Source organism: Bicyclus anynana, chromosome 7 (assembly GCF_947172395.1).
Source record: "Bicyclus anynana chromosome 7, ilBicAnyn1.1, whole genome shotgun sequence".
Classification (NCBI taxonomy): domain Eukaryota; kingdom Metazoa; phylum Arthropoda; class Insecta; order Lepidoptera; family Nymphalidae; genus Bicyclus; species Bicyclus anynana.
In genome coordinates this window covers 3,459,769-3,487,273 of record NC_069089.1, presented here as the reverse complement: position 1 = coordinate 3,487,273, position 27,505 = coordinate 3,459,769, and the positions used below count along the sequence as shown (strand labels likewise).

At 35.5% G+C, this 27,505-nt stretch overlaps 1 protein-coding gene across 2 annotated transcripts in view; it reads right to left on the bottom strand.

Annotated features, from left to right (window-relative positions):
• Nucleotides 1-27,505, bottom strand: part of LOC112049469 (lachesin) — a 100,337-nt gene that overhangs the window by 50,481 nt on the left and 22,351 nt on the right. For both annotated transcript variants that reach the window (XM_052882533.1, XM_052882534.1), the window contains exons 2-3: nt 21,722-21,858; nt 11,753-11,859 (exon numbers count right to left, since the gene is read on the bottom strand). In XM_052882533.1, the coding sequence (XP_052738493.1) occupies nt 11,753-11,859; nt 21,722-21,794 (180 nt within the window). In that variant the 5' untranslated portion in view covers nt 21,795-21,858. The remainder of the gene's footprint in view (nt 1-11,752; nt 11,860-21,721; nt 21,859-27,505) is intronic.

Sequence of the window (27,505 nt, the reverse complement as noted above, 5' to 3'; positions counted from 1 at the left end):
TAAAATAAAATAAATAATTAGAGCCGCGGCGAAGTCATGAATTAGTAATCCTTGCTACGGAGACTAGAGACGGGGAAACGTCACACTTATCCGCTTTAATATTGTGGAACTACGAGCAATGATAATTTTATACTATAGATCGATTACGTCCCTACAAAATCACCGCAAAAAGTGAGCCGAATAATAGGCTACAAAACTGAACTGAATTTTGTCTTTAATTCCATTATTTATTTATGTATACAGTGTGTTATAGGAAATACCGTCCGGCCCTTAAGGGTGTACTTAGGTATCGTGTATACATTATTTTTATGCAGTCCTTATTTTTAAAGAAATACATTTTTTTCCCTGCACGAAATTAACATAAAAAAATACAAAATTATAAAAACTTACATGGCAACACAAAAGTTGAGATAGGTTAATTATTAGTAGGCATTACTACAAAATAAAAACGCCGCCAACTATGTTTTGTGCTGCGTTTACACGTTTCTATACAAAGCGGTATTGAATGGGCAAGTAAACACACAAGTACACACAACAAGTTGATGGGTTTGTCAAGGTGCTTTATCATCTTGTGCTATGTACAAGTATGCATGCGTGCTTGCATAACTGGCGTGTTGTGATGTGTGTAAACACGAAAAGTTAATTTACGCAGATGAATTAATGGTTAGTGGATCATTTTCCACATTTTCCACTCCTTGAACATACATTACACCAGAAACTATCACTTTTACTCTGGAACACAGTAATAGCTCTGTCGCAAATAGATCTACTACTACTAATTTTATATAGTTTTTACACTTCCTGAACCCACAACTTGACATTGTAGACGATATTGAGGTATTATTTGTTTAAATAACGTTCGTTGGTGACCACAACTAACATTAAGATGTGGGATTTTCCTCTATTGAGCGCCATATTTTTCGTAACATAGTAATACATCTAACAGTTTTTCACATCATTGACTACGAGTATTATCTCCCAAAAATTGATTTTTTAGAGAATGATATAGAAAACATATTTTATACAACATATTAAATCTTACTGTTTATAATATTAGTTTAGATTCTCGACTAAAAATTGCTGGTCCTTGAGATAAGTAAAATTCTGAATCCGCCACTGTTTTCGCATTTGATCAAATTGTTCCCACCGCAGTGGAAGCAAATAAATAACGCATTTTAACTGCTCCTACAGAACCCACTGGTTATTTCTCGCCTGTTCGGATACAATGATTACATACGGCCGCCTGCCGTATATCGCGTATATCGGATAATGTATGCCGCGTAAATTTTAAAAACGATATTGTACTCGTATCCGAACGTTTATTATGACTCGGCGGAATGTGCTGTGTTTTTAGTTGAGTTTTTAGCTATTTCCGTTTTATTTATTTTAAAGCGAACGTGGCATCGTTTCCGGTTTCAATGTTAACATTTATATGAATAACTCGATTTCGTTTCTGAGTAAATTTCGCGTCATAGTAGTAAATTTTACGTAGTTTTTTTTCCTCAATTGTAAAAAATATTAAACTCGTAAACTCAACTTTATTTGGATTCACGCTTTATTATTTCCAATTTCACTAAACCAAATTAGAAAATAAATAAATTAGCTTACAAATTAAACTCATGTCAAGCGTAAATAAGCATTTTACAAGTAAGCGTATTTCGCCGGTGACTGTTTTCCATAGGGTATGATTGACGGTATACTGAAAACTATTACCTACCAATAAAAAATAGTATACCATAAAATATTACATACCTACTACTGCACTAAAATAATTGTATGGTATCGTATAAACTTATGTATAGTTTAAGTTTTCGTTAGGATAACAAAATAATTACTTAAGTTAACTATTTTAACATTATGTAAGAAAGTAAAACCTACAAATGTTGCTGAAACTACAATATAGAAAATCCAACGAAAAAAGATTCATTAACGAAGCGACCTTTCATCCAGGTCTTAAACATATATTATTAATGTCAATGGTTGACCATCGTTTCAACGATCCAATTAATTTCTCAAATGAATTAATCCAAACAAGTGTGTATTGTCCCTCGAGCCATTCAACCCTTGCCTTTGTTTAATGACCGCGGGGTTGAGTTCTGACAGGCAGTTTATTCGCGCCGGCGACTTATCGCGGGATGCGGACACAGTTCACGGCTAATCAGAAACGTTCGAGATTCTGCTGCCTCGTTACGTTTCTCGTTCCGCTTTATATAAAAACTTTTTAAATGTCTACCACTTTATGTCAATAAAGAAATAAAAGTGTGAGTCAGCTCCGATGCACGAATGGAGTTTACTCTTTTAGATCGATAGTTTAAATAGGTATATGTTGCCCCGCAGCATACACTATGAACTTCTCAATACTTACGCCTGAATTGTGACAGTGTACGGTGAAAGGTGCGCAGAATAGGTTGCGCACAAAAACGTAAACTGTCTAAATAGGTGTATGTTGCCCCGCAGCATGAACTATGTACGTCTCAATACTTACGCCTGAAAAGTGAAAGGTACATACAACAATACGTTGTGCACAAAAACGTAACGCTGACATTCGTCTATCGAATTTTACTGCTTATATTTTTTTCATACCGGGGGCTATATAATATGAAAAATCGATTCATAAGGAGTAAACTCCAATAGATAATTTAACGACTTTCATATGGGTGTTTGTTACACCATCAGCTTATTTTTAGCTCCCGACACAAAAAGAGGGGTGTTATAAGTTTGACGTGTCTGTCTGTGGCACCATAGCTCCCGAACGGATGAAGCGATTTCAAATTAGTTTTTTTTATTTTAAAGGTGACTTATGTGCGAATGTTTTTAGGCATGTTTGATGAGAATCGGTTGAGCCGTTTAAAAGTTGTGGGGAGTAAAAGTGAAGATAATTTCATGATCTTCGGGGGTTTTTCAAAATTTTCAATTTTATGATATTCATGGCCTACCACAGGGTTAGGCCTAGGCGGACGGTCTCAGGCCTCTCTTAGGCTTAGGCAGGTGATGTAACATAGTGCTAACTATTTTCACCCATATGTTACCCATTTTCGTAGAGGTACACCAATGGGACAAAAGTTGCTTTTATTAAATTAAAATAGTTATTTACACACTATTGTAATAAATAGTAGAATTCCGCAATTTTACCCACGTAATTCCTGTTCACGTAGGTATACGAATATAAAATAAAGTTTATATTACTCCTTGATAATTAAGCTTTCTCTTGATGAATTTTTAAAATCGGTGCATTAGTATTATAGCCTATTAAATTCAAACAAACAAACTAACTATTAAGTTTAGTTTCTCTTCGAAATCGAATCAGAAATGAGGAGATCCGCCGACAAATCAAAATCACAGACAGCTCAGCGAGTCGCGAAACAGATGTGGCAATGAGCAGGGCACATAGTTCGAAGAGCCGATGAACGTTGGGGTCCCACCTGCACCGGAAATCGTAGTGTTGGTCGAACACGCACTAGGTGGGCAGGTTGCAGAGAGCCGTTGGATGCTGGCGGCTGGAGACCGTTTGTCTGTAAGTCTATACAAAAGGCCTATGTCCAGCAGTGGATGCCCATCGGCTGTTAATGATGATGATGAAACATTCAAATCTTTCCTCCTTACAATATTAATATCGATAACATACATACAAATTACAACACCAAAGCGATTCAATAACAGAATAGCAATCAAAATTCTAACAGGTCGATTTTTCCAATACAATTACCATGACGTATGATGAATCGGCACAAAACGCTTTTTCATTAGCATTTCGTAACAAAAAAATCAATTTATTCACAAGGGAGGGAATAAAAGAAATGCATCGACCTAACATTAATCAATGTGATTCAGTGAAGGCTTTTTACACTAACAGTAAAAGAAAGACAACGTTAAAAATAGTACTATAAGGTTCTCCAGCGAAGGGTTGCCTAGGAGCAAAGTATCAGAAGTTATGATTTTTCTTGACATCCCGAAGAAAATTTAAAAAAAAATGCATTTTAAACTTTGATGATCGATGGTGTGGGCCTTTGAAACGTGCCACCTTCCCAAAACCACCATGGCCCCACTTAATAGTTGCCTACTATTTGTTTTTATTTACTACTTATTTTTAGAAATTAAATATCACGTGTCTAACACGGTGCAGGAAAAACATCGTGAGGAAACCTGCATACCTGTAAATTTTCTCAATTCGCTGTATGTGTGAAGTCTACCAATCCGCATTGGGCCAGCGTGGTGGACTATTAGCCTTAACCCCTCTCATTCCTAGAGGAGAGTCGAGCTCTGACAGTGAGCCGAATATGGGTTGATAATGATGATAATGATGATGATGCATTTGTAAAATGTATTCAGGTCTAAAAGAAATCTAGAAAAACCAACCGTTAACATGAGTAGGTAAGCCAAAATTTTAGGCGATTTCGCTAGTTTACAATTTACCAACACTCAATCTAACGACTAATTAGATATTGGGTTCGATTGCGCTTGTAGGTTTTCTATCTGTCGTACAATTTACCCGGAAAGTCAAAAGTCAAATTCAAAGTAAAAATTCATTTATCTCCTATTATTTATTATTTATTAATTAGGCCTAGTTTACAAGTAATTTAGGTTATGTTATTAGATGTGATACCTTTTACCTTTTCTGCTTTTAGCTCCGTTGTCATGCTATGATTAAATACGAGAATCTACAAATCCTATATACCGCACTTTTTACATAAAATATATGAACGAACAAACGAAGACACGCATTGTATGTTTGTTACGAAACTATTTTGTTTAATATATAATAATTAACATATTCATAATGAAGCGCGCAGAACAAAATTATAACAGCAAGATAAGCTGAGAATCTGAAATTATTACCTAAACGCCGACACACGGTCTGCTCATGAATAATTTAATTGCCTCGCTGCAGTCCAAATAGAGGTTAACAACCCTTAGTTGACATCAGATGCTCATTTTCTAAAAGCCTGGAGGCTCAGGTCCAATTTGGTGTGGTAAATTGCTTAAAGCTTATGCAAGCGGGGCTTAGATTTAGAGTGTGGAAACCACGTTTCGGCGAAAATTTTGAGACGCCTTCAGGCAGTAATTTCAGTAGATCTCTCTGCTTTCTGGTGGATTAATCCGATGGTTGCCTGAAACCGCACAGTAGGAGCTGCTGTATTAATCCTAAAGAACAAGTTATTTGTTGTAGTGGAAGAAGCAAACAAATGGCCCTCCTTTTAAATGGAAATTCGTCTTTGCTAATTTTGGGCTAACTTGTAAAGATTAAAAAAAAATAACTCTGAAAAGCCATACAAAATATAACCTCCGGGTGTATAAAATCATTAACATCATAATAATAAATATCAATAAATTAACAAACAATATATATTAATAAGTTACCAAATATTCGGGAACGGTTCCCCAAAGGAGAATTGTAGCGGAAACTGGCTTAAAAAGTGACATTAACGTCGCTTAATTAATTATTAACCAGTTTTGAGCCAACTCAATTATATTTAACGCCGATCCTTTAATTTTAAAGGTGGTATTAAGGACACAACAGAACTTTGTTGAGGTGATAAAATAAGGGTGTTGACTCGAGCTTTGGTGTTATTATTTAAGTTAGCAGCAGCAAAAGTTAGTTTAAACATAATTATTGTAAAACATATTATTTTTTGTTAGCAGTAAACTTGAAAAATAAGCTAATGATTTGAAACTTATTTCGTGGTTGTTCATTATGAATGAAACAGCCAAAAACGAGAGGTTGTTAAAGAAAAAAGAACAAGAAAGAGGGTAGATCGATTCTGCCCCTAACAGCTGACTTCACTTCTCATCGAAATTCAACATTCGAAAAATAAGAATACTCATTGTGAACAGATTTTATTCGGTTCTTACTAATAGTTAAAATGGCTTGCTAAACTTGAAAGGAGGAATCCAACCATCGAATTCTTTCATATTAAGTGATTTATTTCGTTGTATTATACATAATCAAATATAAGAGTTAGATAAAGAATTTCTTTATAATTGTATAATATAATTCACTCACTCAATAATTTATGGCCGGTGATAAAAATAATCCAATATAAAACTACATATCTAGTCTTTTACTGATAGATTTAAGTATAGTCTTAGAACATAGATTTGAATAACATTTAGAATTTACTTATTATATGTATACGGTTATAAGTGAGAGCCGTGATAGTCCAGTGGATATGACCTCTGCCTCCGATTCCGGGGGCGTGGGTTCGAAACCGGTCTGGGGCTAGCACCTCCAACTTTTCAGTTGTGTGCAATTTAAGAAATTAAATATCACGTGTCTCAAACGGTGAAGGAAATCATCGTGAGGAAACCTGCATACCAGAGAATTTTCATAATTCTCTGCGTGTGTGAAGTCTGCCAATCCGCATTGGGCCAGCGTGGTGGACTATTAGCTTAACCCCTTTCATTCTGAGAGGAGACTCGATTTCAGCAGTGAGCCGAATATGAGTTTATAATATTAAAAAATAAATGGATTTCAGCAAGAAAGAGTAGGCCGATTTGAAAAATGGTCCAAAACGCTTTACAAATGTCTACGATTGTAACAATCTTCAGCCAATTGCCGTGAAGCGGGGCCCCGCGGGAAATCTTCCGCTTGCTTGCAGCTGAAATAACACTTTGAAGAGACTTCCTCCAATGACAGTCTACGGAGAAATAATTATTCTTGTGCAATTTACAATAAGCTCTTTATAAAGCTTAAATTACTCGAGTCTATTTTTGTCAGGAAGATATACAAAAATGAAGAATTTTAATAAAGTCTTTTAAATCAAAAATTTATTCCTAAACTATCGGACGCCCGCGACTTCGTCCGCGTGAAACTCGATGTAAACTTTCAACTACCTACCCTACCTACCTTACCCTACCCCTACCCTACGTTAAATTTTTTCCTGAAATTTCTTTGCTATAAACCTCACGGAGCCCGAGACCTTTCCAACGAATGCAAAACCGTGGAAATCGGTTCGTGCGTTCTGGAGTCATAGCGTCAGGAAGGAAAACCCGACTTATTTTTATATAGTAGAGATATCAGATAAAGAAAATTATTTAATCGTCCTCATGACGAATCAGCATCGGCAATTACAAAGATAGAAATGAGGACAGTCAAATGTTTTTTTACACACACACTACATCATTTAAAATAAATAAGTTATGAAATGACATGCGTTTTCTACCTTCATTACTAATCTCTTTGTCGGTAAACACTACAAAAGGCTGTAGCATAGTTATGAGTAGTTTTTATAGTTCTAAATGATTTATCTACATTGTAGAATAAAAAAACAATAATAAAAGACGATAATCAGTTGCTATATTTAATACTAGCTGACGTCGCGCGGTTTCACCCGCGTGGTTCCCGTTCCCGTAGAAATACAGGGATAATATATAGCCTATAGCCTTCCTCGATAAATGGGCTATCTAACACTGAAAGAATTTTTCAAATCGGACCAGTAGTTCCAGAGATTAGCGCGTTCAATCAAACAAACAAACAAACTCTTCAGCTTTATTATATTAGTATAGATAATTAGCAACTTTATACTAAGGAACAATGAAATGCCTTCCCTAAAAAATATACTTTCAAATAACTAGTACCTAACTCAGCACTAATAAGTAATTTGCAAACTTACAAACATGCATAAACATTCCACTCAAAAATTATCGATAATAGTTTTATGACTGTGATAAAAAGATGTAGTAAGCAAATTCCAATGAAAATATACCAAATATTGAGATGAAAATATTATCCATGGGTAGTTTTACATAACCAGCTGCCCGTGCGAAAAGTGGAAACTACTACAATTTTGGACTGTTATAACATTTTTCAACCAATTTCTATACATAAAGTACGTACATCGAGCGCCCTCTGGGAAATCTTCACGACTTGTTGCCGCGCCGAAATGTTCGCTGTATTCCCAAAAAGTGGACGCCATTTTATTTTTGGATAATTTACCGAAACGTGTTAAATTGTACCTGACATTTTTGATGTTGAAACATGGTTTTGTTTAATATACGAATTTATTTTGTAACAATAATTCATTTCTGTTAGTTTTAATTTAGCTTTTGTGTTTTGTGGTTTTAATGTTCTTTGACCCAAAAATATATTTTTGAACAGATAATGATTTTTTTGGGAACCAAACAAACCCATAACTCGCCAACTAGCGTTCAAGGAGCAGCTATTTATGTTATAGCTCCAAATTCTCCTCACAAAATTGGTCTGTCTTGACGCTTTCAATAGACGTTTTTTTCTAAAAATAACACCTACTTTCGTTTGGAATTGAAACTTGTGTGTAATCATAACACTGAGTCGAGCTAAGGATTTTCAAAATAATAAGAAATTCCGTAGCGCCAACATAATAATGTTTTCCAAGAAAAGTGATTCATACTAACTTAGCATAAGAATAACATCGAGTTAGATAAACGAATTCCAGAGCCAAAATTATGTTGAATGTTAAATAATGTTGAAAGGTAAAATATAGGTTAGAGGTTAAATTTATTTTTAATTGAAATTTGACGAAAAATTTGCGAGAAAGGGACCTATTAAACGGTTTTTAAAGAAGCTTCTTAACCCTATACCCGTAGTCACTTGTCCTGGGCTCTTCTCGGAGTTCTAAGATATTCGTCTCCCAAGGAGCCCGGTTTGGCAGACTTCACAAACGCAGAGAATTAAGAAAATTCTCTGGTATGCAGGTTTCCTCACGATGTTTTCCTTCACCGTTCAGACACGTGATATTTAATTTCTTAAAATGCACACAACTGAAAAGTTGGAATTGCATGCCCAGGACCGGATTCGAACCCACACCCTTCTGAATCGGAGGCAGAGGTCATATCTACTGGGCTATCACGGCTCTTAGATATTAAAAATGAAAAAGAAAGCAAAGCAAAGATAATTATAATTGCCTAAAAAGGAACATCGTCATTTCTGTCAATAAAATCCGATAATGAAATAAAAAAGTTAAACATTTTTACCCTAAACCCTCCGACCCGAAATGTTACAGCGTTCCTTATGTGTTCCCTCACACATAAGGAAGGAGGCTTGGTGATCTAAAAAGGCGTTTCAATGTAGGCAGAAAATGCTGATTTCTCCAGATGAGTTCTATTACACAGAGCCTTACAACTAAAACAACATACAACGGAAGGCAAACTTCCTCAATTATTCTAATATCAACACATATCGTTTATTCAAGAGCGGTCGAAGGATATGCACAGAAAACACGTTTCCGATATTCGATGTTCGACTTCCAACATGAATTCTAACGCTACGAATGGAGATACTCCCGTTATTCCAACGAGAAACTGAGGAAAGCATGCTATATCGGTTTTTCGAGCTGCGAAATATACCCGTAAAAAATATAAAGCGTACTGTATCTTTCTAATCTCGAGCGAATATTTTTAAGCCGCCTTTACACTCTGACGCATGTTCGTCGTGATTTTTGGAATTTGGTTAATACATATCTACCAAGAATATTTATTGAGAAGAAAAAGAACCGATAGATATAATATTTTTTGGTATTTTATACAAAGCGAAATTTATTAATTAGAAATAATTAATAAAATGTAACTATTAAAACAGACATTGACTAAAACTATAAAATTAAAATAAATTAAAACTAATACTTTGGTATTTTTTGATATTCCACAAATTACAAAGTACACAAAACTTAAAACATGAATTCCACTTAGATTTAATTAAAAACTACAAGTCTTAGAGCAATGATAATTTAATTGTAGTATTGTAATTAAAATAAGAATAACTAAAATATTAGTTATTCATTTAAAAGTAGTATACTTTATAGTGCTATAAGTAAAATGTTTGATGTTATGTGCACAAACGAAAAAATGCTGGGTTATTTTCATCAATAAAAATCTCGAACATGATCGCACGTGTAGAGCCGGCATATCTTTCTAATCTCGAGTGAATATATCGGCCTAAGTTACGAGTGATCTCAAAATAGAGTGCCATTTTTGATAGTCAATGTATGGGAGGATATGGGGGGAGATGCAAGATAGAAAGTAGTATTTATTGCTGCGAATAAAAAACGGATTTCGGCGCAAGTTAATATGAACGAAAAAAAGTGTTAGATTGGAATATATAGCTTCGGGTTGATATACGGTTATGTGGTTGAGTGGGAATGTTCTTTGGCGAAGCAGCCGCGGGGTCGGGGCGGGCTTAATGCAGAATATGTGTAAAATATTACTGTATATGTTTTACGCTTGAGAGATATATAGCTATGAATGTATCGATATCACATACGGTATGTAAGATATTATATTCTTTGGGTTTTTGAAGAATTCGAGGGTATTTGAACAAAAATTTCTTTGTTCGCTCGTTTGCTATATTACGAATAGTCGAAGCTAAAGTGTTTTTCAGTTAGCATGGGTACGGTTACAGTCGCCTGTATGACGTTCATAACACGTACTATTATCGTGAATTGCGGCAAACTTTCAAGAGTGAAACGATTTGTCATCCGCACCATCCTACATGAAAGGAACTGTAGGGCATTAATTTCATATTTTTTCACGTGTTAACAGTTGAGCAATATTTTACTGTGTTTCGTAAAACAAGTGCCTAGTAGTTTGTTCATAACTGTATTGGTGCATTTGTTTAATTTTAATGAATTTGTTAATAAATTTTACTATTCTTAGAATAGTTGTGAGTTATAATTTTATTTCAACGCTTCGTCGTTACCAACCCATGTTCGGATCACTGCTTAGCTCGACTCTCCACTTAGAATGAGAGGGTTTAGGGGTTATGAGAGGGTTAAGACCAGTGACTGAAACAACTATCGGAACAATAATAATTTTATTATTGTTCCGATAGTTGTTTCAGTCACTGGTCTTATAGCGACAAGCTTCGACCAACACCTTAAGAAACTTTCGCTTAACTGTTGGATCAAGAGGGATACAGAAGGCAGTGATTGTTGAAACGGCGCGTATTGTGAAGAGGTTCCTCACTCTGGAGCTGTGACCACCGGTTGCTTGGGTACTCAAACGTTCCGCAGCGGGGGGGAATTTGTATTTTATCAATATTAATAAAAATTAAAAAAAGATAAATATATAAATAAGACATAAAATTAATGTTAGTAATGTAAGATTTATTTATAACCAGTGGCATTCGTTGCATTTCTATGTACTAATTCAGCAACCTTCTACGTGTTTTACCAAAGTTTCACGCAGTCGGAATTATGGTTTAGGAAAGTTTATAGGTTATGTTCATAGTTTGCACTAAGTTCACTCATTTATTTAATTTATGTAATTTTATTTGATTTTTATACTGACACTGTACTTATTTTAAATTTCAATATCTTTTTATTTTATTTTTAGAAATGATTCTATCCAAAATATTTCGTTGACGTATGCTAGATGCCTCATTAGCGCATTGCGTTATGTTGCGTCGACGCTGCGACGTTTTCTATATATTTTAGATGACATGCTATATTAAAACAAATCGTCGAGCAACGTTTTACCGGAGCTCCGTTGCTACAATAAACATTTTCATTTGTTTCTATCCATTGTTGAGACTGACTAGACCTCCTCTTGCACAGCGACGTCGTGCATCATTGCAACATAGATTTGGCATACAGTGTATCGATGCCACGAAACGCACTAAGGGAAATGCCTTTTAGTGCGTTACGTCTAACACTGTCCGTCGTAGCTCCGCTGAAAATTCTTGATGTCAATTAAAATATATCTAAAGCGACGCTACGCTGCGCCGTCCCAACGTAATACAACGTGCTAATGAGGCATCGCTCTAATGAGGCTACTTACGTACCTTGTATGTGCCCAGGTGTTCCACGACGCAAGGCAGGCTGGCGTCGCGGCCCAACGCCACCGTCACGTTGGGGATAGGCTCCGCGAACCGCGGCTCCTCTGTTAGCACTGCGGGAGAAAACATTGTATTTAAACACTAGTGGGAAACTGATTGCATTTTTAGTAATTTTTGTGGATATCTTTATAGACTGTGATAGCCAGACCTAAGATACGAAGGCTAAAAGTTCATCAGTCTATGCTTATAGTAAACGAAACAAACAACAACGGACGCTAGTGACTTCGTCCGCCCTTAGACCTCCTTAATCTGATCGCAAAATCCGTTCTTAGCTGATACCTACTAACTATAAAACTACCTCCCTGCCAAATTTAATTTTTGTATGTCAAGCGGTGTTCGAGAGTAGCCTGTCAATATATATATATATAACAGTATAGTATATGTAAGACAAAATATTAATTTGTACAAACGAAAAGGCGATTTAAACCCACGTCTTACTATACACGGGCATAAGTTAGTTATTTCTGCATATCGTCTCCAAAGAGTAAAAAAATCTTTTGTAGGTTTGGGTGTACTCTTCTATAATAAGATCCCCAAGACTGTGATGGACCTGCTTATGCATAGCTTTAAGCAATGTGTTAAAAAACATTTGCTTAGTCGAGGTTACTACAACATTGATGAGTTCCTTAAAGATAAAAGCGCTTGGAGGTCATTGGATCAGCTTCCACCTTCACACAGGAAATAAAACTATAAGAAATTGTAATTGTTATCAATTGTAAATTATAATACTGTATGACTTTTTCAAAAGAGCAACTGTTGAGTTTCTTGCCGGTATCTTCTCAGCAGAACCTGCCTTCCGAACCGGTGGTAGAATCTTTACAAATAGTCGACTGACGTGTCAAAAGTGCTTGTAAACTGAGCCTACTTGAAATAAATGATTTTTGATTTGATTTGATTTGATTTGAGATTTCGTCGTGAGTGACCTTTCACATTTATATATTAAGATAGGTATGGATAGTAAATAGGTACGGTAGCGTCTATCATAGGCTCTCCTTCTGTTGTATGAGTTTATCTTGGAAGCTAAATTAGGACCACTTCCTGATGTTCGATTTAGCTCTCATTGGATATAGTTAATATATGATAACAACGCAAAGGAATTTGTCTGATTACATAGCCTAACAAAAAATTACCGTCATATTTACCCAAAATATCAAATTAGATAAGTACTTGAACTTTTCTCGCGAACTACACTATCTGTTGATGTAAACCGCCTAAAAATCCATTCAGCAGTTTTAAAGAAGGATCTGTTTGTCGCCGAGAGCATAATGATTGTGGCAATACCCCCCAGGTTTATTAGCCAAGGGGGTAAAGTTGCCACTGCAATAAAATAGTAATATTTAAACACGAATGTTTGTATAGACGTACTCGTATGGATGTTTGTTATACTGTCTGTCTGACGAAGCCGCGAGCATCCGCTAGTCACACTAATATTATGAAGGCGAAAGTTTGTGTGTAAGTGTGAAAGTGTGTAAGTATGTTTGTTCCTCTTTTACGCTGTGGCTACTGAAGCCGATTGGGCTGAAATTTGGAATGGAAATTTTACTCTGGATTAACACATAGGCTATTTTTCATCACGGAAAAATCCTTGGTTCCCGCGGGATTTGTGAAAAATCATTTATCCACGCGGATGAAGTCGCGGGCGTCCGCTAGTAATTTATATAATCGACTGCCGAACTTGATTTTTTTTTGCTAATATGTGTAAGAGCTATTTATGAATAATAAAAATTCATGAGCACACTAAGCCAATATGCATAATCCCTGCACCGAGTCGGCTGCGTCTCTGCACGACGTTAAGCCGAATTAATTACGACAAGATCAGCTTGATACTGAGATGACAGATGACATGATAGCTTCTGCTGCATTCAATTACCATCATTTTACATATTTAGAACTAGAACAATTTATTTAATTTATAATTGTCTTCAAATCTTAAAACGTATTATGTCCATAACAAAAATGTCCTGATTTGATTTTGATTACGTTTTATTTATATCCATATTAACATTTCCTGGACTTCCATGACCCTACGTCCTTGGTTACAAGTCCAGGACTCTGCTTGGAGTTTTTCTCTCTACCACGCGATGAACCCGGCACTCGCATGGTGAATCCATAGAATGCTAATTTATGTCTCTTTTTCAAGAAATATTTATTAGATATACTAACTAGCAAAACTTCACGGTTTCACTCACTTAGTTTCCATTCCCATGGGACTACGGAGATAAAATATAGTCTTTGTTACTCCCTCTTATTGTAGCTCTCTTTCTATTGTTAAAAGAATTTTTTAAATCTTTTAAATTTTTTAAAAGTTTTTGAGTTTATTCGTTACCTACAAAAAATACAGATCTTTCCTTAATAAAAATAAGTACAAATTATTTGCTGACTCGGCAACTTTTTTTTCTTTCATATAAAAATACTAGAACCTTGAATTGGAGTGGGAGTAACACTAACATTAATTTATTAGTACAGTTCTTAGCATTTTGTACACTGAATAAGTATCTTACAAAATATAGTTTTCATGAAAAAAATCGAAACAATCTGCAAGTACCGTTCAGGCAGATCGTTTTTTAAATTAAAATCAATGTTACAAAATTATATTTTTACAATTTGACTTTAATTAAATATTTTATTATTTTCATTACTTAAGAATTTCAGTATTGGTATAGTTATGGTAATTTTACTTTCATTCAAATTAACATGCAGCATGTATTATTAATTGGAACATTTAAATTATATTACTTAATTTTAAAATATTTGCACGCCTAATTCGTGGCAGAACATGTTTGGACCATTGTTTTTATTGTATATGTTGTTGTATGTTTTAGCAAATAAATTATTATTATTATTTTGATGAGAAGTATTAGAATCTCAAAAAATATTTCGTGGTTGTTCATTATGAATGTTATTTAAACGGGTACATACCACGATAAAAATCTCGTCTTTTTTTTTAGTCTTTTTATCGTGGTATGTACCTACCCGTTTAAATAATATTCATATTTTTTTAGTGTGTAAGTTTTTTTTTAAAAAAAGAATACCGGTTAATATTGTCTTGCAATTTTTTGCTGTAGTTCTTCTCTACATTATTTCCAACGCTTTGGCGGAACTAATAAGTCTTTGCACACAGCTACATTTTTGTCGAGAATGTCTTAGCTAATATTATAAAGATATCATTTTTGGTTTATTTGTTACGATATAACTGTAAATAATTCGACTATTTTAATTGTAGTGCGCCTCACATTACATGTAATTTGCCATTGTATCATACTATTCGGCTTCGTTTCACAGCGCAAACTGATTAATATAGAGCCCCAATAGCTCAACACGTTCGCTGTGATACGAGGTCAATTGACCTCGTGCGTCTTCAAGAGTTACGAGGTCGATGGACCTCGTACCGCACCACATAAAGTTTTGGTATGAGGTCAAAAAACCTCGTACAGCACCAGAGGAAAGTTCAGAAATATCAGTGCCGCAGCGAACAGTGAGAGCAGTCTCATCACCGAGGGGTGGTGGAGGGGCCTAGTTGAACTGTTGTCTTACCCATTCCTAATACAGTCTTTCCTGACTAGTTGGAAGGGTATGAAATTATTGGTCATATTTAAAAGATATGGCAAATATTCTTTTAAGCAAAATAGTCGCGTTTCAATGGCACTCATTACTTGACAGTGGCAAAAAATGTAGCCATCAGTCAAATTTGACTTCAAAGCTGCAATCTTATATCGTCTCGCTCACAAATTATCCGCTCAACGAGCTTAAGCGCTAAATTGTTATAAATTTAAATATACATAGGGCTTAATAAAACAAGCCATGTAGATTTAACTTTAAGTTTTCGACTTTACTTACCACCATTAAATCATGACTTATGTTGACATTTCAGAAGTAGGTAGGTACGTGTAAACTAAGCCTGAATTTTGTTTTTTTCGAATTTTGGTACTAAAGTTCTTGTTAATTAAACACAACTGCGACTGTCGCTCTTCAAAATTACTGTTGGTAAAATGTCGCCGCGTGCAATGTTTGAGCTCGTTGCGAGTAGATAATAAAGAATTTAAAAGCATCTCTTTCCATAAATATTTCTCACCGGCTGGGAACTTTGTCGTTGACAGGCGCCATTTTTTATTAAATATGAGACAACACTAGAAGTCTCTCTTGTAAATAGCTATCAACATAATAACAGTTTTTTTTATTCTTTACAAGTTAGCCCTTGACTACAATCTCACATAATGGTAAGTGATGATGCAATCTAAGATGGAAGCGGGCTGAAAATTCACATCCCTTTTGGTTTCTTCACGACATCGTACTGGAACGCTAAATAGCTTGGCGGTAAGTCTTTGCCGGCAGGCTAACTAGCCACGGCCGAAGCCTCCTACCAGATAAATTAACTAACTAACGCTTTTGATTTTGTTCGTGCGAAATTCTCGGGTATTAGTCTAACGTAGGTATACTTTTTTCTACTTCTTATGCCCACAATATCGCTAATATACGAAGGCTCTACCTAACTAGTCTATAGCACCTGTCGTTATCAACTCATATTCGGCTCACAGCTGAGCTCGAGTCTCCTCTCAGAATGAGAAGGGTTAGACCAATAGTCCACCACGCTGGCCCAATGCGGATTGGTTGACTTCACACACGCAGAGAATTAAGAAAAATCTCTTGTTTGCAGGTTTCCACACGATGTTTTCCTTCACCGTTTGAGACTCGTGATATTTAATTTAAGAGCCTGTATATTCCCATGTATATGTGGGTTCGATTCCCACATCTGGAAAATATTTGTGTGATGAGCATTGGTGTTTTCCAGTGTATGTGTGTATTTATACATTATATAAGTATTTATATGTAGTTTAGAAATGTATATTAATATATCAACTATCTTAGTACCCATAACACAAGCAACTTTGTATGCTTACTGTTACGGACAGGAGCTACATTCCCTGTGCGGCGTCAGTGGTGACTAACGCTGATTGGTCGACCGCTGACGCCCCCCGCTCCCCGTACGTCTCTCAGCCCCTGCGATCGCCCCTCTCCTGCTCGGCTCAACTTACCACAGTGCCGGGCGGGGGAAATGCATATATACCGGCCTCCCAGGTCCAAAACTCACTTCCGCTTCAACAGTGAACCAATCAAAATCCCTGAACCATAGAAGTGTGCAGTACAAGATCAAGAACAGTGAACCTTAAATAAGTGTAATAATTGTGATTTGAACAAAGAAATACAGTCCACTTTATCGTTGGAGGGTTTTTAATTTACTTACGATAATTCCCTCCCCAACACTTACTTTGGGGCTAGATAGTGATGTGTATTGTTTAAGTATATTTATTTATTTATATTCAGATTGACTTGTTACCAGCAGACATGTTAGCAGCAATAGTACAAATATTCCATACACACGTTTTTATATAAATTATGCAATAGCTATTGATGTTAATTGGAGTACCGGAGAGGCTGTTGAAGCATTTTAACGGAGTTTGTTAAAATTTCGGACAATAGAAGTTCTAATTAACGTTACATGACAAAGCGTTCCCCTTTGTGTATCGCATCGGCATACGAGTACGTTGATGGAAATACTTTTGCGCGGTATTCATATCCGATACGGGCTTTTTATATTAAGCAAGTAAAAACATTTTTATTTAGGTTTCGTTTAATGGAAAATTTTATTAAAAAAAACAAGGTTTTATATCCATGAAGAACAATTCACCATAGTCTAATTGTATAGACTTTTTATTTTGTTTTGAATACAATTTTTTTTTATTCTTTACAAGTTAGCCCTTGACTACAATCTCACCTGATGGTAAGTATTGATGCAATCTGAGATAATCGCTTGGCGGTACGTCTTTGCCGGTAGGGTGGTAACTTTGACGGCCTCCGTGACGCAGTGGTATGCGCGGTGGATTTACAAGACGGAGGTCCTGGGTTCGATCCCCGGCTGGGCAGATTGAGATTTTCTTAATTTGTCCAGGTCTGGCTAGTTACCACCCTACCGGCAAAGACGTACCGCCAAGCGATTTAGCGTTCCGGTACGATGCCGTGTAGAAACCGAAAGGGGTGTGGATTTTCATCTTCCTCCTAACAAGTTAGCCCGCTTCCGTCTTAGACTGTATCATCACTTACCATCAGGTGAGATTGTAGTCAAGGGCTAACTTGTAAAGAATAAAAAAAAAAAACTAGCTACGGCTGAAGCCTCTCACCAGCCAGACCTAGACCAATTAAGAAAACCTCAATCGGCTCAGCCGGGGATAGAACCTTTAGACCTCCGTCTTGTAAATCCAAATAAAAATTTACTTTATTTACCAGCTACTTCTAATGACATTCATAAGTTTGTCAAATGGCTTACCAAGATATACTATACCTACTGCAAACTTTTAAAAAGGATTTCAGTAAGTTCGAGAGATAAATAATAAAAGTTGAGAATTTCAGAACGATCAAAAATGTTCTTTAAGTTTGACTTAGTGTTTAACAAGGTAAAGTACTTCGAAACAATGAATCTAGGAGAACTTTTGATAACCAACGTGGGAGTAAATTATTTTTGTCACAGAGATAGATCCCAGTAATATTAAAGTCCCATTAATATTATAAACGCAAAAGTCTTTATGGGTGTTTGTTTTAGCTTTGACGGCCTCCGTGGCGCAGTGGACTTACAAGACGGAGGTCCTGGGTTCGATCCCCGGCTGGGCTGATTGAGGTTTTCTTAATTGGTCCAGGTCTGGCTGGTGGGAGGCTTCGGCCGTGGCTAGTTACCACCCTACCAACAAAGACGTACCGCCAAGCGATTTAGCGTTCGAATACGATGTCGTGTAGAAACCGAAAGGGGTGTGGATTGTCATCCTACTCCTAACAAGTTAGCAAGCTTCCATCTTAGACTGCATCATCACTTATCATCAGGTGAGATTGCAGTCAAGGGCTAACTTGTAAATAATAAAAAAAAACAAAGGTGTTTGTTACTTTCTTGTAATAAATATTTTAATACGATGATCAGGGGATTTTTATCGACACTTGATGTAACGAATCTATATTTAATAGATTTACATGCAAGAATCGAGAGGTGTGGCGTGGTTTTAAATTGCTAACCACTTTGCAATAAAGTTTACCTAGAGTAGGTAGGTAGGTATAATACCTAAAGTGCATGTAAAATTATGAAAGGGTATTTTTTTTTGAACGTAATTACTTTCTATCTAATATATAAAATTCTCGTGTCACAGTTTTCGTTGCCATACTCCTCCGAAACGGCTTGACGGATTTTGATGAAATTGTTTGTGCTTATCCGGTATCTATGAGAATAGGCTAACATCTATTTTTCATACCCCTAATTGTTATTGTTAATTAACAATCTTATAATTATTAATATTGTATTGGAAATTATTTATATGGCAAAACAACGTTTATTAAAAGTAAATTCTGTAGCTTGCTGTCTTACTTGAGATATGCCTTTATATTCATATTAGTGGTGACATTGAAACAGTCAAAATTAAAAAAAAATATTATTATAAAAACAAAAACAAACCGACTGCTTAAGCGTAATGAACTGAAAAGAGCATAAAAGTATCACAATATCTACTTACAGTTCTGACTAATTTCTATATGTTGCCGCATGCGTGACAAACATTGGTATTTAATTCTTTGCCTGTAAGAAAGTATTATTTGTCCTCGCCTGTAGCACCACAAAGAAATTAGTCAGAACTTCATGGAGATATTGTGATACTTGGTTTTCTCTTTTCAAAATCAAAAAATCAAATCAAAATCAAAAATCATTTATTTCAAGTAGGCTCAGTTTACAAGCACTTTTGACACGTCAGTTGACTATTTGTAAAGATTCTACCACCGGTTCGGAAGGCAGGTTCTGCTGATAAGATACCGTCAAGAAACTCAACAGTTGCTCTTTTGAAAAAGTCATACAGTATTATAATTTACAATTGATAACAATTACTGTTTACATTTCTTATAGTTTTACTTCAGTTCATTACGCTTAAGCAGTCGGGTTTTTTGTTTTTATAATAATATTTTTATTTGAACTTTTAAGTTTCTATAAGACAGTTCTTTTATTTTAAAAATAACTAAGTAGGTACATATAATACCCACATACATACATACGCTCGAAAAGTATTACCCTGTTCCTTACGCAGTCGGGTAAAAATTAAAATGGTGGAATTTTGACTATCAATTCAAAATAGAGATAAAGATAGATAAGGTAACATGAATATATTAAGAGCACGTAGTATAGTTATCTCGCGGGTTCAAGCTCTGAAAGAGAATTAGTTAACCCAGTTGGAAGTAGGTAGATAGGCATCGGTTGACTCCAGCCGAGTTACGCAAAGTTACCCAAAACTAGAGTCTCACTTAAATTGATTGACACCACATCTAATACAGACGCCGATTCTCAAAGACACGCACCCTCAAGATATGAGGAGCAAGATTTAATTACCGAAGTTGAGAACCCTTCAAAATATTGTCTTCATTAAGACTCAGCGCCCTTTGAGCCGGTTTTATTTGAAAAGTTCTCGTGTAATTTGGAAAAGTTAGTTAGCCTATTAACAGTTTCATTTATGATCGTCGCCTCCGCCGGTTTGATGTTTGCGCCGGGATGTTTCGCAAATACTTTGTGTTAGTGAAAATTACGTAGATGACATAACGGAGTGAAATACGACAGCGATAATGAAGTTTCGAATATAAACTATTCTTTACGTTGCCCAATTAATCTTCAAAATGCTTCTGAATATTTTCTATCCATGTTCCCACCGTAGGTAGTTAAGTAGAGAATTATCGAGTTTGGAAATTAGTATTCAAGGCTATCCTACTACTATTATAAACGTGAAAGTTTGTATGGATGTTTGTTACTCTTTAACGCCACACACACACACTACTGAACACTACTGAAGCTATTTGGCTGAAATTTGGAATGGAAATAGATTTTTCTCTGGATTAACACAATACATAGCCTACTTTTTATCCCAAAAAAAACATGGTTTCCCGAGATTTGCGAAAACTGATGATTTTGATGTTATGAATGTTTGTTACTCTTTTACGCCTCGATTACAAAACCAAATTAGCTGAAAATTGGTATTAAGATATATTATAGCCTGGATTAAAATTCATGGTTCCCGCGGGATTTGTTAAAAACTGAATTCCACGCGGATAAAGTCGCGAGCGTCCGCTAGTCCATTTATATTTTAAAAGAATTCATCAATAGGTATGTTTAGTAAAAATATGGCGCCACTATGTAAGCAACGTAATTTGGGCAACTACTTGAATTTTCTTCCATTACTTTTAGGGGCTACAGACCTTTAGTTTTAACTGTACGGTTTTAACTGTACAGTTTAAAGTGTACAGTTTTAACTGTAAAGTTTTAAGTGAACAATTTAAAGTGTACAGTTTAAAGGGTACAGTTTAAAGTGTACAGTTTAAAAGGTACAGTTTAAAGTGTACAGTTTAAAGTGTACAGTTTTAATTTCAAATCGAAATTTCAATAAAAAATTTACAAAAAAATTTACAGTTCTCAGTTTTTCCTACACACGGACAATTTAACTGAACAGATTGTCTGTATAGTTACATTAACATTTACATATTTAGCCTAATATAACTATAAATACAGTTAGCTATCCGTGATAGCCCAGTAGATATGACCTCTGCCTCAGATTCCGGAGGGTGTGGGTTCGAATCCGGTCCGGGGTATGCACACCAATTTTTTGAGGTTCATTTTAAGAAATTAAATATCGCGTGTCTCAAACGGTCAAAGCAAAACATCGTGAGGAAACCAGCATACCAGAGAATTTTCTTAATTCTCTGTGTGTCAGTCTGCCAATCCGCATTGGGCCAGCGTGGTGGACTATTGGCCTAACCCCTCTAATTCTGAAAGGAGACTCGAGCTCAGTAGTGAGCCGAATTTAGTTGATAATGATGATGATGAAATATAAATACAATAATTTGACTTACCTTGACATATAATAGTGATGATCTGTATGAGGCTGATGGCGAAACTCCGGAAGGGCCCGCGTCTCCCGCTCATGGTGGCATCAGGACAGTCACCAGCGCAGCGCCCTTCGCATTGTACCACGCACGCTGGCTACCATCTGGTAACAAGAAATTCACCATCATTATCATCAGCATACTAGCGGAAGCCCGCGACTTTGCTCGCGTGGAATTCAGTTTTTCACGATCCCAACCGAACCATGATTTTTTCAGCATAAAAAGTTCATTTGTTAATCCAGAGTAAAATCTATTGACATTCCAAATTTCAGCCAAATCGCTTTAGTAGCCGCAGCGCAAACAGGAACAAACATATATACACACAGGACAGCTTTAACATTTGAATGATCGTTACCGTGAAATTCATACGTTTTTTTACACAGTAAGTTTAAAACAAAGGAAAGGTTTAAAAAACCTTATAAATTTTTAACCCCTGACTCAAAAAGACGGGTGTTTGGAGTGTCTGTCTCTCTGTCAGTTTGTCTGTGGGATATAGCTCCCAAACGGATGAAACGATTTCAATTTAATTATTCCTACCCTACCTTAAAAAAAAACTCTCCGTAAGACCCATCCTAGTACTTCAAAGAGTATTCTAAAAAAAGAATTAGCAAAATCAGTTCAGGTTCTCGAGATTTGCGCTTAGGAAGATTCAAGATAATTTTTTATATAAATAGATAGGTAAGATGGATAAAGGTGAAAGGTGAAAAAAATATAACAAACGTAACACATTCCTTAAACGAATTAAATCTAACCTTTAGTGGTCCAAAATAAAAACCGATCACCACAAAATATATAGGACAGAAAGACAAATTGTCACATCGCAAAAATACACATTTATTTAGCAAAAACTTTTTTAGCGCAAATCGGAAGCGAGCTGTAGAACATATTTTTTTCAAATGAACAACAAAGATAAAAAATACTCAAAACTAAAAAATATTGTCTATTCAGAGTTTTTTGTGACGCCATGATTGGTTGGATCGCCGGTAGTACCAATAGGAGATGAGTTTTCATTTTATTTCACACGACATTTATTATTGGACGTTTCATATATATTTTAACCCCTGACGTAATAGAAGGGTGTTAAATTTTTGAAGTGTCTATCTGTGTATCAGTTTTTTTTGTGGTCGTGTAAGTGCAGAGAACCTAGTGGCAGTTTGATACTGTGACGATCACGTTAACGTAAACGCAAATGTCTAAGGAATTGAAACAGCGCCATCTAGTGGCACTACTGCACAATTGTTTCAATTCCATATAAATTTGCGTTTAGGTCCAGCAGAACAAGTGCTTGCGCCTTGCCACCGGAGTTCCAAGGTACGTCAGGAATGACGTCATACATCGAGACACCAGGACTTCCGAGAATTCGTCCGAAATCTAGCGCACCGTATGCTCGTGCGCGCAGATAACGGACCATACCAACACCTCCATGGCATCGCACCGCACCGCGAGAGATCGCCGAACGGGCGTCCTCTACCTCGTGATCTCCTCCTAGTGACCCAACCTGCAGGCGCAATCGCTTACGGCGACGAAGATGGCGACAAGATGGATGACGCACATACCAGATATGACACAGCCCCAGAGCAGGACAGCGATAGCATGGCAGTCCGCTTTGGGCACTCCAACGGACTTGACACCGCCCCAGCGCAGGATAGCGAGTAACTACAGTCCGCGCGGGGCACATGATTGACATCCTCTACTACCCTTAGGCCGAAAGGCCTCAGCCCCTTTCTCTGTCTCTAGTATCTGTAGTATCTAAACGAATAGACCGATTATGATGCGTATGCTTTGGTTGAAAGTGATTGAAACGGTTCTTAGTTTAATAATGTTAATAAAAAAAATCAAAATGAATTCATTTTAAGAAACCATAGCTTATAAGCTCTTTTAAAACCACAGGTTTGTATGTTTGTAGTGGCTACCACTGATTCAAAAGGCAGGATCTGCTGAGAACAGTCGGCAATAAACTCAAAAAGCTTTGATATTAAACTAATGATTTTAAACTTATTCAAAAAGCTTTGATAAAAATACAATGATTAATTTAATTACAATTTCTGCGTGAAGGTGAAAACTAATCCAATGGCTTCCAAGTATCTTTGTCATTAAGGATTTTTTAATTATTACTATTATTGGTTGTTATTTTTTACAGGTTTGCTATTAACTACCTCACCTGATGGTAAGTGATGATGAAATCTAAGATGGAAGCGGGCTAACTTGTTAGGAGTAGGATGAAAATCGACAAACCTGTTTCTATACGACAATTAATAAAGTATGGGAACGACAATCAACTTTTTTGGGAGGGAAAAATTACCAACAACCTAATTATAAAAGCTTAAACAAATCTAATTCAAGCCTAGCAGCAGCATCACGCTTAGAATTTTCCTAAAAATACAGGGTGTTATGTTTTTGTTTCATACCGGATGATAATTTCAGTTAATGTTTAAATGTGTTGTGAATAAATAATTTGTGTATATGAATATTAATTAATTCATTTGAATAATGTATACTTTGTTATTGTTGTAGCTCGTGATTTAATATATTTACATTGTGGATTATATTTTGTACTGTGTGTTATTTGTACTAAATATACAAAGAGTTTACACTCCATTGATATCTATGAATGTTATTTCCTTTTATATATTACTTCTGTACACCCTAGCCTATATCTTTATAATCTTTATTATTAGTTTCTTCGTTAGGTTGCCTGGAAGAGATCTTTTTTTAGCGATAAGGTCGCTTATTATGCATTTTTTATTATATATTTTTTTGTATTTATTGTATTGTATGTTTCTTTGTGGTGTACAATAAAGTGCATTTCATTCATTTCTATTGTGAAACAACACGTATTTCTTCTTCTTCTTCATCTGCCTCGTTTGTCCAGTAGTCGGATTATAGACTTTGGATTGCGACAAGATCTTAGATTCGAGTCATGGGTTAAACTATGACATATTGCTTTGCTTTGTTTTAAGAAATTTCCAGCATAAATTCTTAGCCAGGTAGTTGCAATGTGTTACACCCCGCGCGTCGGAGAGCACATTAAGTAGTCTGTTGTAGTTGACTCATATCAAATTTAATATACCTACACAATATTAATTTCGTGTAGTACGTGGAATAAGGATCCGAAATATTTCGATGTTTATAAATAAAAGTTAAGGATTTCATAGAAAACTTAGTATAAAATTGTGTATTTTTTTAAATTTTTCCAACGTCAAAAACGCTGTCGTCCATTTTGTGAAGTCACGATGTTTCTTGATATCACTAAAGGAATAAATAAAGAAACTACTGGTTCGATTTGAAAAATTCTTTCAGTGTTACATAGCCCATTTATTTAAGAAGGCTATAGGCTTTATATCATCCCCGTATTCCTACGGTAACGGGAACCACGCGGGTGAAACCGCGCGGCGTCAGCTAGTAACTAATAATTTTGTCAAACGCTAAACCGTTTATATTAAATCATGAAATAGATAAAATAATATAGGCCATCATGGCCGATAGCGTTTTGGCTCGTATTGTCAACGTATTGTTTTCAATGAATGCAGAGAAATGAACATTTTGAGACCCTATTAAAAAAAATGTCAACTAGCCTATTAACATGTGGTTGTGGTAGAAATGAGCATTTTGTCAGTACTTTGCAGAATGAGGTTCGTCATAACTACCACCTCACTCCTACCCCAGGCCGCATTAAGTCCGCTACATAATGTATATCGCAGCTTCACACCTAAGTGGCGAAGCGGGCTCCTTAAGTGGCAAACACTATACCAGTTGCCAATTTGCGGTAACGATTGGCCCCGACCGCCGGCGCGTGGTACAAAGACTCGTTAAGTAGCTTCAAACGATTGATCTTTGCCGCGACGGACTTCGGGACAAAGGGAGCAGGGTGTGGTACAACTCACAAGATACCGGCTAGGCTAGTTACTAATAAAGTTACGCAACATTAGATTTTTTTTTTATTCTTAATAGACTACGATCATGCCTGGAAAGCAATGATGAAGTCAGGGTTGACACGCTTGCTTAGAAAATGCCTATTCACTCTTGCCTTGAACTCGGATTGACCTTGTGCGGATATCTTAATTGCAAATTTCTACAATTTGAAATAATAAAATTAAGGCTGTTATTTTCAAAATAATCAAGTTTTAGTTGAAATCCATAAACTACTGATCGTAATAATTATTAAAATTTTAACTGAAATAAAAATAAATGTAATCGTAATTCAAAACTATAATTAAATCTTTATTGTTATAAAAAAAAAATTACTATAATAAAGTTTAAAATCTCGATTGATAACTTTTTACCTATGAATATTTATTTAGTTTAGGCACTTTCCAAATTAATGTTGCAAAATTTTTAATTTTATGAAAAAATAATAATATCTTCACAAACCTATTAAGTTTGATAATTTATAAAAAAAATACATTTACAGAAGAGCTCTAAGAACATAAAACTAAAAAACAACACAAAAATCTTAATAAAATTATTTAATAACAATCGTATTGCAAGGCCAGCCCTACAATATCTGTAAAATCAACACTCTAACTTGGCAAATATTTTATCAAAATTGTCATAATTAAATACTCGCTCGCTTCCGTGGCTTGGAAATCTTCGACATCCAAAGACAACCCCGCTCCGTGCCCTGAAACCTGATTTACCCGAAGATCAAATTCAATTGTGTCAAACGGGGAACTGACTAAAAATTCTACTGCCAATATTACGTTTTTATGGCTTCGGATCTATGGTTTCTGTCGCAGACGTAATATTATCTGGAAATATTTGAATTGTCTATCAATTTCGAGTATCAATTATAATGTTATTGTTCTTTTTAGTAAGTCGAACTGTCTTGTCTATGTTTTTGATGTTAAGTTTAACAAGTCTTTTTCTACTTTTAGTGATATTTTAATAATAATTATTATACTACAGCCTTTCTTGATGAGTACTGTTTACCAACAAACAAATTAGAAATGAAGGTAGAAAACGCATGTCATTTCATAAGTTATTTATTTTAAATTATGTATGGTTTGTTTATACAATGTTATATAAAATATATTAACCATATCCAATTGTTCTAATTATTAATCAAATTGATTTTATTTTATTTAAGAACAAGTTATTATTAGGTGTGAAATGACTAGTAATTTATACCCTCATTTTTAATTTGTTTGTTGGTAAACAATACTTCTCAAGAAAGGCTGTACTGTAGTAAGAAAATTATTCCAAATAGAAAAGTATTACATTATTTTAAGTCGTCGTAACGTTTTTAGTAGGTCGGCATCTGTGGAATTTTGGTAATTTTTGTGGATTTTTGGCGATTTTTGGGGGGCGGGACTTATCCTGGTTGATATCATGGCCTTATTTACCTGGTTGATATCATGGGCGTTCAAGTGGTTAGAAAAAAACACATCAATAATTTTTAAAATAAATTTGATAATTGTTTAAAAATATTAAATAAAGAGCAATCTAAATTTTAAAAATCTCAAAAAAAATTTAAGCCATCAAACCGTTGTATCCAATAAAGCCAACCAGCAAACCAATAAAGACCAATATTACTCAACAATATGTCCAAGAAGAGATCTCAACGTTGATTTTAAACAAAACAAGCCCGTTTGAAGCTACTTAAGCCCACAAAGTCCTGAAAAGGCCTCCGGTAAAACGGTATAAAGATGAATTACAGCCGGACGACGTCCGCCCGTAGCCATTTCGCTCGTTCCACCGGCCGAGACAAAATAGCCAGCCAATTTGTAATTCTATTATCATGGTAGCAGAATA